Source organism: Mesoplodon densirostris, chromosome 12 (assembly GCF_025265405.1).
Source record: "Mesoplodon densirostris isolate mMesDen1 chromosome 12, mMesDen1 primary haplotype, whole genome shotgun sequence".
NCBI lineage: Eukaryota > Metazoa > Chordata > Mammalia > Artiodactyla > Ziphiidae > Mesoplodon > Mesoplodon densirostris.
Genome location: NC_082672.1, coordinates 13,244,815 through 13,265,258, shown reverse-complemented (window position 1 = coordinate 13,265,258; position 20,444 = coordinate 13,244,815). Strand labels below are relative to the sequence as shown.

Sequence of the window (20,444 nt, the reverse complement as noted above, 5' to 3'; positions counted from 1 at the left end):
TACTTCTATGAATAAGTATCCCTGGTAAGAAGTGATCTTTTGTCCATGGAATGTTGTCATTCTCTTGAGAGCAACAAACAGAGGGGACAGTTCTCACATCCCACCTAGAACTTAGCATGGCCGGGGGCTCCCAGAAGCAACACAGAGACCATTTGCTCAGCTGGACTCCATCCCTCCAGCTGGGATGGAAGCACTGAAACTGGTGATGCAGCATCAGTGTTTGTCTTCACCCCAGTTGCAACCCTAGAGGAGGAGCTGGTGCTTCCAGGAACTGGCTTTCAGTTTTCCTTTATAAGGAAAAATGTTAAGCTACTACAACATCTTGAAGAGTTGCTTTGGGCTAAGATAGGGGGGAGAGCATCCTGGCTTGCTCTCAAATCGAATTTTCAATGCAGGCAGAGGAAGGTGGTTTCTTGAGTCCCTGGAGGGAGCCTTCGGGGGTAGACATAGGGGTCCTCTGCTGCTGATGCTGCTGGTAGATATCCTGGATGAGCAGGGTGTTCACGACCTTCCACTCCCTGTATTTTCTGGCTGTCAGCTTCGGATCATCCAGCAGCTGGTTAATCATGGCCAGGTCATGTTCTTTACACTGTCCAAGTAGAAAAAAAAAGAGAGAGAGAAAGAAGAGGGTGAGATGTGGTGACTATCTTAATTTCAATAAACCATCTTCAGCCCTTTTACAAATAAACGCACATATACCTTGACCGTAAAATTATCAAAGTGTTTTTACATATTAATATTCAAGTCCCTACAACAACCCTAAGAGATATGGCAAGACACCCATTTACATAGGCTGACCACAAAGAAGGTAAGCATCCCATCCAAGACTTAGGGGAAGAACTAGGCATATAACCAAGGTCTCCTGTGTCGCTCTTCCTTGATCAATCCACTATTCCACACTACAGTCATATTTCTATCTTGGTGTGAGCTTTATTCCTCCTGGAATGGATAATTGTATAATCATGCCGTTAACCATCCAAACTTCACTAAGTAAAGTTGGGACATAGTACTTTTCCTAAGACATAAGTCAGTACAAAAATATATCTTTTTAGAGATAGAGATAGAGATAGATAGAGATAGAGATATATATTGGATCTGGCCCAACACTGAAATAGCCCACTTAAAAACTCATTAGTTGCCTTATGCTTTGCATATATCTTACCCTTTTTCCTTAAGAAAATCCCTTTATCAGGGAGCTCATTATATTGGGATAATCCTATTCTTTATGCCTTGATCCCAATACATTCTACCCTTACATAATAAAAATATATATATATATATATATATATATATATATATGGATTTCCCTGGTGGCACAATGGTTAAGCATCCACCTGCCAATGCAGGGGATACGGGTTAGAGCCCTGGTCCGGGAAGATCCCACATGCCACGGAGCAACTAAGCCCATGCGCCACAACTACTGAGCCTGCACTTTAGAGTCCATGAGCCACAACTGCTGAGCCCATGGGCCACAACTTCTGAAGCCCGTGCACCTAGAGCCCATGCTCTGCAACAATAGAAGCCACCGCAATGAGAAGCCTGCGCACCGCAACGAAGAGTAGTCCCTGCTCGCCTCAACTAGAGAAAGCCCATGCACAGCAATGAAGACCCGATGCAGCCAAAAATAAATAAATTTATTTTAAATATATATATATTTTTTTTATTTTTTATTAAATTATACCAATTTTTAATAAATTTCACACATTTATTTAATATATACAGAATAAATACGTAGGCTATCATTTTATTCAAAGAAAAGACTATTAAACTTCCATCCAAAGAGTCTGTATTTCAATGATGCTAGTAGACAATCTATTGAAACATAAGATGTATCAGCCGCCACATTCAAAAAAAATCTCTCAACCTGACACATTTATCTCAAATCTATTCCTGTTCCCTTCATCCCTGTGAGCATAATTCCACTTTCGGATATAAAGTCCAATATATCACACTTGATCTGCTGCTACAGCCTCCCAAGGGAGGTTCCTGCCTCCAGTCCCCACTTTGTATCCACCCTCTGCCCAACAGTGCAAGGGGTCCCCCTAAAATTCCAAGTATTCTTAATGGTTCCCCTTCCTGACCAAGGTTCCGTAGACTTCCTTCTTCCCTTCCTCTCTAAGAGTGTTGATGTGGATTTTCTCCCTGACACGGTGCTACTTCATACCCCTGGGATGTACCACACAGAGAAACTTCTTCACCTTCCTTCACCTGGGGACTCTAATTCCTTGAGGGACCTTTACATGGAACATTTCCCAGTTTGTTTTTTACTGGATTTTACTACAACTCATAAAGGTATACTCACTTCAGGCATCATGCTCTCCAAAAAGACCTCTGAACCCCAGACTGAACTGAGAAGCTTTTTGTATGTTCACATGCCTTCCAATGCTGGGATCCAGCCCTCTTAGAAGTTACCATGTTACGCTTAGATGTTCATGGCTCTGTCACGCCACCTATTCTAAAGCTTCTTAAGGAAGGCGACAGGGAACATATTTTATTCACTCCTGTATTCCCTGTACCTAACACAGTAATGAATGATAGGTAGACATTCAATGCCTATTCATTACTGAACTAATCTCTCTGCCTAGATCCAGGTCAGCATGTGCTAAATATTCACAAGTGTGCTCACTGGTCAAAGTTCAAATTCATGACCACTGCCATTAAATGGACTTTCACAACTATTCAATAATTGTGTTTTCTTATCCCTTTTCTCTCCCCCTCTCCCAAATGACTATTTCAAAACTTCTCATTTCTACCCAAATCTCCTCCCCAATCCTCCCTTGTAGCTGATGACCCTGCTCTTTATTTTTTGGAGGAAATGGAAACAATCAGAAGAGTAGTTCTCCCAAGCTCCTAGCACCTTCTACCTACACCAGCACAAATATAAGCTGCCTTCCTTCCTGTTCATTTGGGTGAAATATCTGTGCTCCTAGCGAAGACCAATCTCTCTACTTGTGCAAGTACTTCCTCTCTCACATTCAAGAAATTCACTTCAGCAACTCTCCCCTCTTTCCTGTAACTCGTCAGTTTCCTGATTCCACGTGATCATTCTCACCGGCATACTCTAATCTCTAATCTCTAAGCATGCTCTAATCTCTCCCATCGTAAAAGCCCTCCCTTGAGCCCACTTCCCTATTCCTGCTAACGTGCAGCTCTTCTCTGCCTCCCACGTCCTTGTGCCTGTTCTTTCACAGAATCTCTCCCATCAGGCTTCTGCCCCCATCCCTCCACCAAAACTGCTCTGGTTAGGGCCATCTATGACCACCATGCTGCTAAGTCCAATGATCAATTATTCATCGGCAACTTATCAACAGCCTCTAAAACTGTTGACTACTCCTTCTTGAACACCTTCATCATGTTGCTTCTGTGACACATTCTCCTGATTTTTCTCATCCCGGAGTGACCACTTATTCTCAGCCTCCTTTGCTGGTTCCACCCGATCTCTTAACCCTGGTATGCCCCAGAGCTCCAGATGTTGCCTATTCTCTGTCTTATTTACATTCATGCTCTTGGAAATGTCATGTACTCTCTTCCCCTCTCCCTACACACTGAGGGTCTCAAATTTATCTTCCCAGCCTTACCACTGCCCTGAACTCCATACTTGTTGATCTCTTCAGCAGCTCCACTCGGGCATCTCCAATATAACATATCCAAAACTTACTTCCTGTTATTCTCCATACCCCCACCTACTCCCAATACACACTGAAACCTGCTCCTACCATAGTCATCCTCAAAGCCCTTCGTAGCAACTCCATCTTGCCAGTTGCTCAGGCCAGACACTGGAGTTGCCCTTGACTCCTTCTCTTATTTCCAACGTACCAGAAAATTCGGATGGTTCTACCTTCGAAATATGTCAAGCCATGGCACAGCTCCGTTGAGAACTTTCCAAAGGCTTCCTATTGCACTCTGAGTTGAAGCCAAGGTGTTTGCAGTGTCAGGGAGGCATTACAGGCTATGATCCCCTGCTGCCCCTTGGACCTATGGCTCTGTTCCCCGTCTTGCCTCCCCACCCCATTCCAGCCACACTGACCTCCTTATCCATCCTTAACTGGACCAGGCACACCCCCCATCCCAAGGAATGTGTGTTTTTGTCCCTGTTACTCAAAACATTCTGCCTCAGGTAGACTGAAGGCTCACTCCCTTTCCTTTTTCAGATTTTACTCAAATTCTATCTTTTAAAGAGGCTTCTCATGCTTATCCTAGTTACAAATCAGTCCCTCAACATTCCTTATTCCCCTTCTCTTCTATTTGCTACCAAATGTATCACCACTTAGCACACTACAAATTTGACGTATTTATTTTATTTTTTTCTCCACCCAAATGTAAGCTTCATGAGGTCAAGCACTTTTGTCTGATATATAGCCAGGTGTCTGAAAGAATGACTGACACATAGTAGACTTTCACTAAATACCTGTTGAAAAAAATGAATATATCAAATAAGAAATGAATGAAAGAACTAGTCACCCATTTGCCTTTTAACCTCTTTTGCATCATGAACCCTATTCAGAGTCTGAGGAAATCCTCTCCATAAACAGACAAAAAAACAAACAAAATATATATATATAAAATTATATATATGATATACATATTATTGAATATATCTGTATTATATCTACATAATATATAATATGTTATATAAATATATATTATAGATATATAGGTAGATACAGGCATAGGCATAGACATAGACATAGACATAGATATAGATATAGATATATCCACACATTTGCATACAGTTTTAGGGATTCTAAGAATTGGCAGCATTTATTTTATCCAAATGAGGTATCTGCTCATGCATGATCCCAAATATTAGTGGCACACAAATGTATTTTCTATATTCTACAATTAGCTTTAAATTACATTTTATTTGGGTGTTTTATTACATTTTCTTGTTTTCTTCTTTTCCTATTTCTAAATTGGTCAGAATAATATTGATTTCGAGGGAAAAGTACCACACATATAGTAATCTGAGTGGTGAGATTTATAATTTTAAAGCAAGAGAGAAAGGGTGTGGTGATAAATGGAGATCAAAAGATATATTTGGGTTTCAGGAAGGAGAGAAAATTGTGCAGTAGGAAAGTAACCAAAGAGGGATATGAAGCAGGTTGGCCAGGACCCTGAAGCAGAGGGAAGAAAGGTTAGCTAATAAGTAGGTATCTAGGAAAGATTGCTGGTAGAAAGTCAAGCAGGACCAAGAGAGTTTTCTTTCTTCTGAGTTCTCCACATCTCTACTTCCAAAAACAATCTTTTCCAAAAAAAAAAAAAAAAAAAAGCTTTCATTCTCTAATATTACCATAGTGCAATTCATATGAAGTTACTTAGGGAGTGTTACTTTGTTCTTAAGAAATTTTGACATCTGTGCAGAGAGAGATCCTAATATTTTATTGAAAAAAACTAAATAAGATCGTTGCAGATCAACCAAATTTGGAAAATTGATTTTTTTAAGGCAAAAATGAATTCACCACCACTCTAAAGGGGATAAAAGGTTTCAGGAAAGGGTCTCTTCAACTAACACTTCTCAAATGGTTTTTAGCTCTAAATAATTCAAATTTCTTACCATTCAGCGCAAGTCTGTGTTAGTTCTTTTATGGATAAAAGAAAAAACTGTAGATAAGAATAGAGAGGAAGGAAATTAATGAAACAACTTAACCCTCTGAGCTCCTTCCTTGACTCGGCACCCTGGGGTCAACGGGCATCACGCAAAGGCCCTGCTTCTCTCCTATGGAGCTGCAGGCTCACTGAATGCTTTGAACCACTTTGACAACATACTCCTGGCTTTCTGGCAGGCAGGCAGGGTCTGGTAGGGGTTCTGAAAAATAACGTACTTTCATTCTTCACTCCAAATATTCAGTACATGACTTGCCTTAAGACCTAAGCACTGGAAATGTGTTCTACCAGAGCAGATGGGCAAAGAAGTGTTCGTTCCTCTTTTGACACAGGCAAGAGGAATCTTGGGAGAAAGTTTCAGTTGGACCCATTAATCGTTCATTTAAAAATAAATACAGGCTTAGCCAAAAGTCCAGGGATGTGGAGCTATCAGAAACTCCTAAAGGTCTAATCTAAAGGCCTTTAGTGTGTGACATGATAGTTTGCTCAACTTTCTAGAAGAATTTCCATGAAGAGCATTCATTTCAATACAATCCCAGTGAGAGGATTTTTCTTCATTTCTGGAATGTGCCTATTACTAATATAAACATTATTATTAAAATACTTTCCTTGTTTCTGCATGAAACTGTTCTTTTTGCTTGTCCACACTCCGGCTTTGAAGTATTTTTTAAGTAAACATTTATATTGCAACGTAACACACATACAGAAAAACACGCATATAAGGTTTGTGCTTGATGAAATTATCACAAAATGAACACATCTGTGTAGCCACCATCAAAGTCAAAAAAGACTCTTACCCGGCATCTCAAAAGCTTTACTTGTGGCCTCTCCCAGTTCATATCCTCCCCTTCCCCTCAAAGGCAACCACTATCCTGACTGCTTTGAGTTTTAAAGACAGTTAAAATAATTCTGATAGCTTTGTGACATGAATGAACATGCACGTACCAAATCATCTTTCTCTAATGAATAGGTTGACGTGCTTTTCTCTTTTTTTTCAACAAGGTCAATTTCCACATCATCATGTCCTCCTGCCTCCTGGGAGGTTCACAGGAATACATAACATGGGGTACATTTCATCAGCCCCAGTGTAAGGGATCTGTGGAAAGGTCTTCTTTCCAGAAATGTTCAGAGAGCGCAGCTCTTCAGCTGGGTGGGGTAGAGAGCCCCTGAGATGGCCCCAATGCTCCTTGCTCCCCGGTACTCATGCCTTTCTGTAATTCCCCTCCTTGACTGTAGGAAGGCTGACCTAGCGACTTCCTTCTAATGAATAGAATACTGTAAATGCGATGTGATGTCACTCCTGAGATTGGGGTATAACCCACCCTGCTCACTTACTCTCGTAGCTTTACTGCTCTGCAGGAAGCCAGCTTCTATTTTGGGAACTGCCCTATGAAGAGACTCACATGGGAAGGAACTGGGGGTGGCCTCCAGCCAACAGACAGTGAACAACTGAGACCCTCAGTCCAACAACCTGCGAGGAACTGAATCCTGCCAACAACCACGTGAGAGAGCTTGGAAGCACACCCTCCCCCAGGGGAGGAATGAATACAGCCCCAGCTGATGCCTGGATTACAGCCTTATAAGAGACTTTGAAGCAGAAGCACCTAACCAAGCCACACCCAAATGCCTGACTCACAGAAACTGTGAAATAATGAATGTCTATTGCCCGTAGCTGCTAAGTTTGTGGGTATTTTGTTGCCTAGCAATAGATAACTAATACCTGGGAAGAAAAGAAAAAGATGCCGAGTTCATCAAGTCTGTGGCCATAGTGCCTGGAGAACAAGAGGTCACAGAGAACCAGCTGTGTCGGTAAAACTTTGAATTCTTTGTACAAACCTGCGCTCCCAGTTTCCAAGCCCCTGGCCATGGTCGGGTGAAGGTCCAGAATCCTGAGTTTCCTGCTCTTTGGAAAGCTGAGACCACCGTCTTTCTCCTTCTAGAAGTAGCCTGAACTGTCCAGGCTCTCCTTAGCCTCTATTCCCTACTTCTCCCAATGTGGGCTGCAACATCTCATCCACTGATATACATCTGCCTAGGCCAGCTCCTCCTCCTTGAATGCACTTCCTTCTCTTCCTGATTTTCTTCATCTCTTACGATGGGCCAGTTTCAGCATCTCCATGGCATTGTCCCTAATGGCCTCAGGTAGGCAGCTGTTTCCTCCTCTGGGCTACCAAAGCTGATATCAACTATAGCACTTATCACATCTCATTGTAATTGTTTTCCTTTATGTTTCCATTGTCCAGTGGGGTCTTCTCAGTGGTCACAGTGTCCTAGAGTAGTGTCTCATACATAGTAAGAGTCGGGAAGTATTTGTTCAATAAAAAATGTATTCACTCATATCAGTTATCACAAACAAGACAGTAAAATCCCAACATAGTATGGCATATTACATTGGATGACCAAACACATTTATCAACTCTATAAATACTATGGAACATATTTGACTTTGAAATGAGTGCTAGTGATGTCTTTCATCATTAAATGCTAGGGAATTTCCTCTACATTTGGGTTTTCTTTGTATAAATAAAATACACCTTTGCCTTTTATTTTTCAGCCTTATTTTTACAAGCCTTTTAGGGTGCTTAGGTCTTCCACTGACTAACTGGGACATCTGACTGAGAGTCACTCCACCATCTTTTGTAGCCTTGTCCTTTTGATTGCTGATATTTCTTCCTGGAAAGGGATTCAAATTCAAGATGCAAAAGGACATGTACAAAACAGAATTAAATTGCAGGTCTACAAGGCTTTTCAGAATCTATAAATCTTCTGCTAATTCAGGACTGTTTTACAAAGTATTCTGGCCTCTACTTGTTTGTGCTATAATCTAAATGTGAAAGCAGGATGCTTTTGTTATAAAGAACCATTTTAGTTATGGCAGGCCATGAATATAGCTTCAGTACATCCTGTGCCCTGTCCCTTATTCTCATTGTGAAAATATCTGCTCGTCTGCTACCATGAAGTGTCTGTTTCCCACTGCCCAGCTCTCATGGTATTCTTGGCTCCAGACTCAAGAGCTTAGCATCACGTAAGTCTGCTATATCTGAAATGTAGAAAGTTTCTTCTGGATATAGTGTAAAAGAACGGCACCCTTTAATGAATCAGGCAAAATCCCAAGATCTTATTAAATTTTACTGTGTAGTCTCACCAGTTGACTATCTTAGGCTCTCAGCAACATTTATTATTCCAGGTAGTAGGGTACAAAAACAAATTACACATGATCCTTGCCATCTAGGAGCTTAGTATTTGACATTTTACACCAGAGTGAATGCAAAAATCAAGGCCTATTGTAAAAACAAAAAACAAACAAATAAAAAAAAACTGCATTGGGTGCTACTGTGTGAATTTCCTACTGTTTTAAGAATGTCAAGGGTCAACTCACCCTATAGAGATTGTATTGGCTTTTACTGCCTTTCCCTACCCTCCACCCACACATGTGGTTAGCATAAATCATTCTACAGAACCAGCATTTTCTCACCCCACATCCACAGAGTTCATCTACAGTCCGAAATTTCTTACCTTTAATGTGCTATTCAAAGTTCGGATTTTGTGGAGCTTCTCATTTATGGATGGATTTTTGCACCGCTTGACAAAGGACTTTCTCAACTCCTTTTTGGTTGAAGGTCGCCGGTCCCCAAGAGGAGATAGACTAGCTTGCTCTAACGATTTGTAGAGCTTCTCCATTTCATCATCTTCAGACACTTTTGTCTCTTCTATTAACATAAATAAATAACAATAAACCCAGTTAATCAAGGACAGAACATTTGACATGGTGGTCCTAAAACAAGGCCCTCCTGATACCTTGATCTTAGACTTCCAGCCTCCAAAACTGTGAGACATAAATTTTTATTGTCTAAGCCGCTCAGTTGGTGGTACTTTGTCATAACAGGGCCATGTTCCCTTTGAAGGCTGTAGGGAAGGATCTGTTCCAGGCCTCTCTTCCAGCTTCTGGTGGTTCCTTGGCTTGTGGCAGCATAACTCTAATCTTCACGTGGTGTTTTACAGTGTGCATGTCTCTGTGTCCAAATTTCCCCCTTTTATAGACACCAGTCATATTGGATTAGGGGCTCACCCTAATGACCTCTTAACTAATTACACCTGCAAAAAATAACCATTTCCTAATAAGGTCACATTCTGAGGTCTCAGTGGTTACAACTTCAACACAGGAACTTTGGAAGGACACAACTGAACCCATAATAGTACACCCTCTAACCTCCCAAAATTTATGTCCCTCTCACATGCAAAATACATTCACTCACCCCAACATCTCCAAAAGTCTTAACCCATTCAAACATCAACTCTAAGTCTCAAATCTCATCCAAATACCATCTAAATCAGAGATTGGTGGGACTCAGGGAATGATTCATCCTGGGGCAAAGTTCCTCTCCACCTATAAACCTGTGAAACCAAACAAGTTCTCTGTTTCTAAAATACAATGGTGGGACAGGATAACCTTACCAACCAGTACACACTCTAAAGCTTGAGAACCATTGTCCCAGATCACTTTTTAATGTCCTTTCTAGAACTGTTCTTTGAATGAAGGAATCCACCTGTGGTCTGTGGCTTTCAGCAGATAATAAAAATTCCTCATGCCACACACCTCCATTCTCTTTGTTAACCACAGCTTGCCAGCCTCAGCTCAAATGCTTCCAGTAAAGTGACTCCACCCAGGATCCGGGGGAACCCCGGATGTGCTAGGCTAAGCCAGTGGCAGTTCCATCATGCTAGCCATAGTCATTCATCCAGGGATGAGCATGTGTCTCAGATCAGGCCCACTGGGGCCAAAGAGACTCAATTCTGAGACTTTGGTTTGGGGTGTCAGGGAATCAATTTCTCTATTTTCCTAAACTGAGTGGTGTGATGATGTAACCTGGAAGATTCCAGAAATCATGCCAAGAATCATGAGAATGGAGCCAATCCATAGGATCCAACTGACACATGGATTTTGGTGATACCATTAGTGCCCTCTTAGCTTATGAGAGCCAGTACATTGCCTTTGTTAAGATATTCTGAGTGTTGTTTTCAAGCATATGCAGCTGAAAGGGTCTCAAATGATATAGAAAGTTACTCAAAGAAAACCATCTGTTGATGCTGCTTTAATTTCTTACTAAGAACTTCAGTCCTTTATTCACTTCAGTCTGAAAATAATGTTGGGACAGATAGACAATAAGATTGTTGTCTACCATGTACTCCCTAGTGTTTATGCATTTTAGCTCCCGTCCTGAGAACAAGCTTGATAGAGGATCATATAGGAAGTATGGCCTTAGAAGAACTGGAAAAAAGGTCTCACCGAAGAGAAAAGCATACAACAGTAGTCTAGGAGCATCAAAATTAAGCACACTCACTTACTTTACAATTTACTCTTATAAGATTAAGTGTCTTTAGGCAATAGTTTTCCCCCTTCTACCACCAGAAAGTCCACAAGTGTGCCCAGTAGTCTTTAATAAAATGAAGAGCAAAGATGTTGGGCTAACTTTGCAACTAAATTAAAGTATTGGTCAGTAAACTTCTTTGTTCACTACCACAATATTATCAAAACAGGAGGAAATATTCAAAACTACATTTGAACACAATTAGACTTTTTGGCTTAGTCTGTGCAGACATCAAAAGTAGGTTTTTGTCAATAAGCACGTGAAAAGATGCTCAATATCATCAGTCATTAGAGAAATGCAAATCAAAACCACAGTGAGATACTATTTCACACTCACCAGGATGGCTAAAATCAAAAAGGTACAATAAGAAGTGTGGACAAGGATGTGGAGAAACTGGAACCCTTAAAGTTGCTGGTGGGAATATAAAATGCACCCATCACTTTAGGAAACCGTTTGGTAGTTCCTCAAAATGCTAAATGTAGCATTTTAAGTTATCATATGACCCACCAATTCCATTTCTAGTTATATACTCAAGAAAATTAAAAACACGTTAAGAGAAAACTTGTGCATGAATGTCCTGAATGATATAGACAAAAGGTGCGAACAGCCTAAATGCTCATCAACTGATGAGTGGGGTAACAGATTGTGGTACACGCATGCAATGGAGTATTAGTCATTAAAAGAAATGAAGTACTGACACATACTAAAACATGGATGAACCTTGAAAAAGTCTTTGAAGTAAAAAAAGCCAGTCACAAAAGACACATACTGTATCATCCGTTTATAATGAAATGTCCAGAATAAACAAATCCATGGAGACAGAAAGCAGATTAGTGGTTGTCTGGGGCTGAGGAAGGGACAAGTAGGAATGGGGAATGACTGCTAATATGTATGGGGTTTTTCCTGTGTGTGGTGCTAAAATGTCCTCAAATTAGATTGTGGAGCTAGTTGCACAACTCTATGAATATACTAAAAACCACTGAACTGTATGTTTTTATGTGTGAATTTTATGGTATGTGAAGCATATGTCAATAAAGGTATTAAAAAGTAGACTTTTATAAGATTATCATGATAACTGATGACACTTGCATAGGAGAAATACTAAGCGCGGCAACAGTCCTGGAGTTAAGCTGGAAACATTAGAAAGTCTTAAGAAATGTAAATGAAAAGACATCTGACTCGTAGAGGGGAACGTTAGCATGGAGGACTCTGGGAGTTTTCAGTCCCACGAGAACACAATAATTGTACACATCCTTTTTTTTTACAGATAGGCAGGTGGGGACTCTACTTCAAATAAAGCCTGAATACATAGCTTTTAATACCACAGTATTTTTAAAGCAATATATATTTAACAAACCAAACAAGTATACAACAAAGAAGATAAACAGAATGACTTCTTTACTTTCCCTGTGTTCACCAAGCTGCTCAGTTGTGCTGCTAAAGGTTGTGATAGAAAATAAAAATACTTTTGACTAACACATTAATTTGTAATTATGTCAAAGTAAAATGATTATATTAAGATCTTATATCTAATTCAACAATATTAAATTGGTAAAGATGAAAATAAACTTTAGAATCTTGAAATAACATGGCATAAAGCACATTCCCTAAATGAAAAGTAAAGAGGACCGCCCCTTTGGATAATTGTATTATTATTTAATATATTTAAATCAATATATATTACCTTTAAATTAAAAATATCAGAGATTATCTCCCTCCCATACACATATTCCTGCCGCTATTTGCCTTTTTTGTATCATAATCTGAGAGACATACAACATATTGCTAGATACTCATGGGAAAGACCTGTGATCTAACCTCATCCATGACCTAAATGGGGATTTTATTTTACTGTTGCTAATGGTTGGTGCCTAGGTCTTCACAGGACAATAAAATGAACATCCAGTAATAATGGAAGCAGATGATAAATAGGATCATAGGACAAAAAAAGGACCCAAAGGGTACAAGCACACAAGAAAACACAGCTTGCACCTGACCCCAAGCCGAGGTGACAGTCCTTCCTAATGGCTGTATGGAAGACTTGCGCTGGCTGGCTAATCCTACAGGGCTATCCCTGTACCTTTCAAAGGCTTCTCGATAGAGTAATATTTTTTAAATCTCCATTTCACCTTTCTTATGTAAATATTTTTCTAAATTCTAATATCATATTAGGAAACACTACATTGTTCCCTTATCTTACCAGATTATAAAAAGAGCAAAAAAAAAAAAAAAAAAAAAGATTGGCAGAAAAGACCACTGGTCTCTCTCCCTCTGGAAACAGAAGCCAAGTTAATTATTTCTATCTCCCTTGTCTTTTGTGGCAAAATAAAAGAATTTTGTCTGACAATCAAGTGTTTCCAATGCAACTGTTATCCTTCCTCTCAAGTGCATATTTTAGTCTTCTTACATAAAATAACAGGACTTTAATTTCCTTCACCACATAAGGCATCACGCCTCACAAGTTCTTTGCCAAGGAAGATGAAAACTATTTTTATTTTATAGATGAGAAAAAATGTGGAGATTCTTGGAAAACAGTAAGTGATCTTTCCAAAATGTAAATCAGTGTGGAATTAGGAATAAAAGTTTGATTCCACACTGTGCAGGCCCATGCACTTCTGGACCAGTCTTCTCCAAGTTTAATAAGCAAACAATCACCTAGGGATCTTGTTAAAATACAGTTTCTGATACATTCAGTCTGGGATGGCAGGCACTGAGATTCTAAATTTTTAACGAGCTCCTAAATGATGTCAGAAGTGCTGGTCCATGGACATGCTCTGAGTAGCAAGGCTAGACTGCTCCCCAGCAATTAGTCGTGCAGAAACAGCCTCAGCTCACTGGAAGAGAAAAGGACTGAAATTACAACTAGAAAGGTGAGACTTGTCCAGAAAGCAGCATCTATTTTCTCCGTGCCATATCATAGTTTTAAAACAAATCTGGCTTCCTCAAGGGAGGGTTCCAGAATCCCTGCTCTAAAGCAGCAGTATCTCAATATTGTTGAGTTGGTAGGAATTTGAGGTAAATGTTAGTGACCCTTTACTTCTGTTAGACTGGCTCAGAATGTCTGGAGGGGTCAGACTAGTAAACATTCTCCAAACTTAGGTCAATAATCTAATGATTTAGACTCAATAAAGGGATGATATTTTTTTTTTTGCGGTACACGGGCCTCTCACTGTGTGGCCTCTCCCGTTGCGGAGCACAGGCTCCAGACGCGCAGGCTCAGCAGCCATGGCTCACAGGCCCAGCCGCTCCGCGGCATGGGGGATCTTCCCGGACCGGGGCACGAACCCGTGTCCCCTGCATCGGCAGGCAGACTCTCAACCACTGCGCCACCAGGGAAGCCCTACAGACTTCCTTTAATTAGTGATTTGGACAACTCTACAGCCAAGAGACTTACAATCATAATGACAGACAAATTTAAATTTTTAACTAAGATAAATCCAGATAACTTATTGTAACCATAAGGATACTACTAAGCAGGAACGTTAGCATAGTATAATTTTGAGAGACAGATTGCCTATTTCTGCTTTTGTTGATGGTGGTAGAGATCATTATCATGTATTTAGTTTTTAACTAGGTGACAGGCACTGTGTTAACTGCTATACCAACATTCTGTCATTACCTTTGTAACAACCCTACAAGGAAAGTATTATTAACCCTGATATAAAGGAGAGAATGTCAAGACACAGAAAGATTAAAAACCTTGACCAAATTCACAAAGAGACAAACCTAGGTTCTGACCTAAAGCTTATTGCCTTATACACTATTCTTTGTACTATAAGTATATTTGATATACTTTCTTTTGAATAAAGTTCAGTGAAGAAGATTTCAAATGAGATAATGCATAGTCATCAAGATGGTAGATGGCGAGGCCAAGGCTCAGATGCCTGCCACCACTACTCTATCTTCCAAGGGAAAAGTCCCCACCCAGAGCCTCTGCTTCTGAGATGCCCAGGTTTTATACCTCAGATTCTGTTCTCACAGGGACACCCGGCACTAGATCCTAGGAGAGGAAATTCGTAAGCTGGTCAGCAACCTAAAACACAGACTGGATAATCAGATTCTCTGCTTGGGCATTTGAACTGGGCACCTGGGGATAATGAACCAGTTTGAATCTGGAGCAGAAGGCAAGAGTCGCTATCATGGTAGGCGGGTCCCTGTATACAGCAAAGGTATAAATGCACAGAAATGGAGAATTCAAAGTCGGGGTCTAAAAAAAAAAGATGGCAAGTAAAAGAAATTCTATAAGAGAAAAATCAGATTGAGAAAGTCAGAGAAAGCATCCAAGTATAAAGCTAGTGTTTTGACTTGTGTTCTTGTAACTCGGAAAAGAATTTCACTTTGGTTTCCCTCGTTTTCCTATATTTGCTTTACCTTCTCGGCCTGTCAGTTACCTATTTTCTCTTGGATATTTGATGTTTCTGTTAAGCAAGGCAACTCAGTATGTTTGTACTGCATTATTGCTTTTATTGATAATAATAAACCTAGTCTATTGGGAGAAGTTTAGTGTTTGTTTTTCTTTTGTTTTATTATTACTGCCTCTGTGGCAGTGATTTTCAGAAATAATCTTAGCTTGAGCTCATTGCCTAAGATTCTAATAAGTAGCTTTACATTCTTAAAACAAAGATTCCAGTTGTTTTCAAAATGTATTCTTCCAATCATATGAGCACCCTGGATTAGGTGAAATATTTAATGCAGACATAAAATTTCTATATCTGCTCACACCCAAGGAAGACAAAAAACATTGGCATGCACATAAAAAGGTATTTGGTTAGGGTTTTTGTTTTTTGTGGGTTTTTTTGCCATACGCGGGCCTCTCACTGTTGAGGCCTCTCCCGTTGCGGGGCACAGGCTCCGGACGCGCAGGCTCAGCAGCCATGGCTCACGGGCCCAGCCGCTCCGCGGCATGTGGGATCTTCCCGGACCGGGGCACGCACCCATGTCCCCTGCATCGGCAGGCGGACTCTCAACCACTGTGCCACCAGGGAAGCCCTGGTTAGGGTTTTTTTTTTTGTTTTTCTTTTTAAAATATATTTATGAGGTGAAGTTTGAATAGGAAATAAATGGGGAAAAAAGCTTGAAACTGCCTAAAATCAAGTATACAAACCCAATGCACAGTAGGTAAATATGTCAACCTTGGCTCCATAACCTGCTGGATCGATCAACCACATGGATCCATGATGGGGACAAATGAGCACAAAATATAAAAACGGAAGAGTCAAAAGGAGGGGAAAGATATGAGGGGCACTTCATGCCAAGAGCAGTGAGGCAAGAGGAAGAAGAAGTTACCCCAGTACAATTTCACAAGCAGAAAATGAAGGTTTGGAGCAGATAAATGCCCTTACCTTTTCAAGATGGTGCTCTCTTGTCCTTATGTCTATGGTTATAATCTAGTGTGATCTACAACTACTTGCAAGATTTCCTTATTTTTGCCTTATAGGAAATCCTCAGTGTACACATTTAGAGTTACATATGTCAACATGGCCATTATATCCCTACTAATAAACCTTTTCCCAGGGAGTGATAAAAATTCTATACAGTTGAGATTATATTTCATGCCACAGGGGACTGAATGTTCTGGAAAACTAATGACTCATGCTTGATTCCTCTCTTTCCCTCACACGTTTGATCCCTTTATTAAGTTCATCCATTACATATCTTTGAATGTCCACTGTGTACTTGGGCAGTGCAGTTGAAAGACTAGGGATAGACTAAACCAGGCAACAATCCTTTATGAATCTTACATTCTTACATTGTATGTTTATAATATATCCCACATATGTGTATTTTTTCTGCTCCCCACCCCATGGCTACCATCATTTCATTGTTGGTCTATTTCGACAGCTACATTCCTAATATCCATTTTTCATACAGTGAAGTGATCTTTTAAAAATGTAAACCACATGAAAACATTCCTCAGCTTCACTTCCTCCAAAAATATCTCATTGCACTTAGAACAAAATCCAAATACCTTAAAGGACCCAAGAGTTGCCACAGAAGCCAGCTGCTGTTGAATTCTCCAGTATCTTCCTATGCTGCCCCTACCCACTCTGCTCCAGCCATGCTGGATTTATTTCTGTTTCTTGAACCTCAAAATTTGTGCCAGTACTAGAGCATTTATACTCTACTTTCTCTCTGTCTGGGGCATTTTGCCAGCTATTGTTTATATGTGTAGGTTCCCTTGTGAAATTCAGGTCCCAGATCAAATATTGCCTCCTCATGGAGATCCTCCCCAACCAGTCATCTAAATAAAGGTCGTTCTTCCTACCTCCATTATTATATACCCTTACCTAATTTCCCTTATAGAACTGACTCACTACCAGAAATTATCCTGTTCTTCTATTTACCTGATAATCATCTCCAAACCCTGCCAAAAGAGACACACGCGCCAGACTGTAAGTTCTATGCAAGAGGGCTATTGCCTTTGTTATCTTCAAAAAGCATCTCCAAATGCCAACAACTGAGCCAGAAATATAGTACCTCCTCAAAACATATTTGTTAAACATTCACTGTTTGGTCAAAATTTCCATTCTTAATCTCATTCTCACCTCCTTCGTATATCCATACATAATAAACACAGCAAGCTAATTTTGGATTTGGATTCTTTAAAAACTCAGTAAGTAAACTATACTTACTAAATGTCAAGTGTCTAGATAGATACAGTAAAAGTAAAAATTAAAATTTGGTTTTGGTTAGAGAAAAAGGGAAAGGACACAAATTACTAACATCAGAAATGAAAAAGAGGGATATCACTACAGATCCCATGGGACATTAAAAGGATAGTAAAAAAAAATACTATGAGCTATTCTGTGCCCACAAATTTAATAACCTAGCTGAAACAGACCAATTCTTTAAAAGAAACAAAATTCACACAAGAATAAATAAATGATTTGAATAGGGTTATATTCAATCAATAATTGAAAACCTTCTAATTGAATCAATAATTAATAACCTTCTAAAACAAAGCACCAGTCCCATATGGGTTCACTGATGAATTCTACCAAACATTTAAAGAAAAAATTATACCAATTCTCTACAATCTCTTTCAGAAGATAGAAGCAGAGGGAATACTTCCTGACTCATTCTATGAGGCCAGCATTACCTTAATCATCAAATCCAGACAAATACATTTCATTGCTGAAAACCAATATACCTCATGAACATAGATGCAAAATTCCTCAACAAAATATTAGCAAATTGAAGAATAAAAAAATTTTACACCATGACCGAGTGGGAATTATCCCAGATATGCAAGGCTGGCTCAACATTTGAAAATAAATTAATGTAGTTGATCACATCAATAGGCTTAAGAGGAAGAAGGAAAAAAATCACATGATAATATCAATAGACACAGAAAAAGCATTTAACAAAACCCAATACTCATTTGTGATTTAAAAAAAAAACTTCTCAGTAAACAAGGAATAAAAAGAAAATTCCTGGCGGCTTCCCTGGTGGTGCAGTGGTTAAGAATCCACCTGCCAATGCAGGAGACGTGGGTTCAAGGCCTGGTCCAGGAAGATCCCACATGCTGCAGAGCAACTAAGCCCATGTGCCACAACTATTGAGCCTGCACTCCAGAGCCTTCGAGCCACAGCTACTGAAGCCCGTAGGCACCTGTGGTCTGCAACAAGAGAAGCCACCGCAATGAGAAGCCCGGCACCACAACGAAGAATAGCCCCTGCTCGCTGCAACTAGAGAAAGCCTGCGCACAGCAACGTGGACCCAACGTAGCCAAAAATAAAAAAATTAAGTAATTAATTTTTTTTTTTTTTTTTTTTTTTTTTTTTTTTTTTTTTTTTTTTTGCGGTATGCGGGCCTCTCACTGCTGCGGCCTCCCCCGCTGCGGAGCACAGGCTCCGGACGCGCAGGCTCCGGACGCGCAGGCTCAGCGGCCATGGCTCACGGGCCCAGCCGCTCCGCGGCACATGGGATCCTCCCAGACCGGGGCACGAACCCGCATCCCCTGCATCGGCAGGCGGACTCCCAACCACTTGCGCCACCAGGGAGGCCCCAAATTTTTTAAAAAAAGAAAGAAAATTCCTCAACTCAATACAGAATATCTACAAAAAACCTACAGCTAACTTCATACTTAATGGTGAGAAACTAGAAGCTCTCCCACTAAGATCAGTAACAAGGCAAGGATGTCCCCTCCCACTACTCCTCTTCAACATTGTACTGAAAGTCCTAGCCAACACAATAACACAAGAAAAGGAAATAAGAGTATACAGATTGGGAAGGAAAAAATAAAACTATCTTTGTTCATATATGACATGAATTTGCATCTGGAAAAGGCAAAACTATTGAGATAGTAAAAACTATCAGTGGTTGCTAGGCATTGGGGAAGGGAAGGATTAAAAGGTGGGGTATAGAGAATTTGTAGGACAGTGAAAATACTCTGTATGATACAGTATTAATGGATACACGTTGTTATACCTTTGTCTAAACCCACAGAATGTAGAACACTAAGAGTGAACCCTAAGTTAAACTACGGACTTTGGGTAATTATGATGTGTCACTGTAAGTTCATCAGTTTTAAAAAATATACTACTTTAGTGGGAGTCATCATTACACAGGCATGAGTCATGGGCCAAATAACCTTTCATTAAAGAAAGAAACGGTATAGAGTAAAACTGAGCTGAGGTGAATATTCCATTTAACCCCATTACACTTTGTGGAAAGACTCAGTGAAGAGTCTGAAGAGCTCTGGAACTCCCAATGTAGAAAGGCAATAGAATGCAATTAACACCCTGCATTGTTTAAATAGCTTACTTTGCAGGGGAAAAACGTCTAAAAAGGTTTAAAGTCGGTATAAAATTCTAGCAACCACAATTTTAATCACATACCAACTGTAAAATATTTCTCTCATTGTCTAAATAAAAAGAAGGCTATAATACATTCTGTCTGCTTGTTTCAGGGCTCAGTTATTAACCTTTAAGAATCTCTTCTAGGATAAAAGCCTCTTTCTCCAGCAAACACATCTTGAAACTGGGACTTAATCTAAAATCCTAACTCCTGTCATGGACCATGTCAAAACTTCAATCCCTATTATAAAAAATGCTGAACAATATTTCAAACACAGGAATTTTAGCACTTTTCTCTTTTTTTAGCTGGCAACTAAAAAGATAATAATTTTTAGAAGTCACAAAAATGAAATGCTACCTTCTTTTCCAACACACAGACACACATGTTAAAAAAAAAAAAGCACAGTACTCAATCTGATTACTCAACAGCACGTCATCGCAAACGCAAGCGAAAACTGGGTTGCTGTTTCCATAGCAATGACTTTATGTAGTTTAACTCTTCTGGGAATTTAACCAAATCCCCAGCAGCAGGAGAAAATCATCAGCAAAAATTTTGTAACATATGGCAAGTGCCAACAAATCAGTGAGGGGAAAAATAGTTTTATTTTCTCTTCCTTTCTACTCCAAGGAATACCTTTATGTCAAGCTGTTTGAAGCAGCATACAGATATTGT

The 20,444-nt window shown here is 39.9% G+C and overlaps 1 protein-coding gene across 1 annotated transcript in view; it reads right to left on the bottom strand.

Annotated features, from left to right (window-relative positions):
- Positions 1-373: 373 nt before the first annotated feature.
- Positions 374-20,444, bottom strand: part of IPCEF1 (interaction protein for cytohesin exchange factors 1) — a 79,442-nt gene continuing 59,371 nt past the window's right edge. The window contains exons 9-10 of the mRNA XM_060114519.1: positions 9,121-9,314; positions 374-589 (exon numbers count right to left, since the gene is read on the bottom strand). Of these exons, the coding sequence (XP_059970502.1) occupies positions 374-589; positions 9,121-9,314 (410 nt within the window). The remainder of the gene's footprint in view (positions 590-9,120; positions 9,315-20,444) is intronic.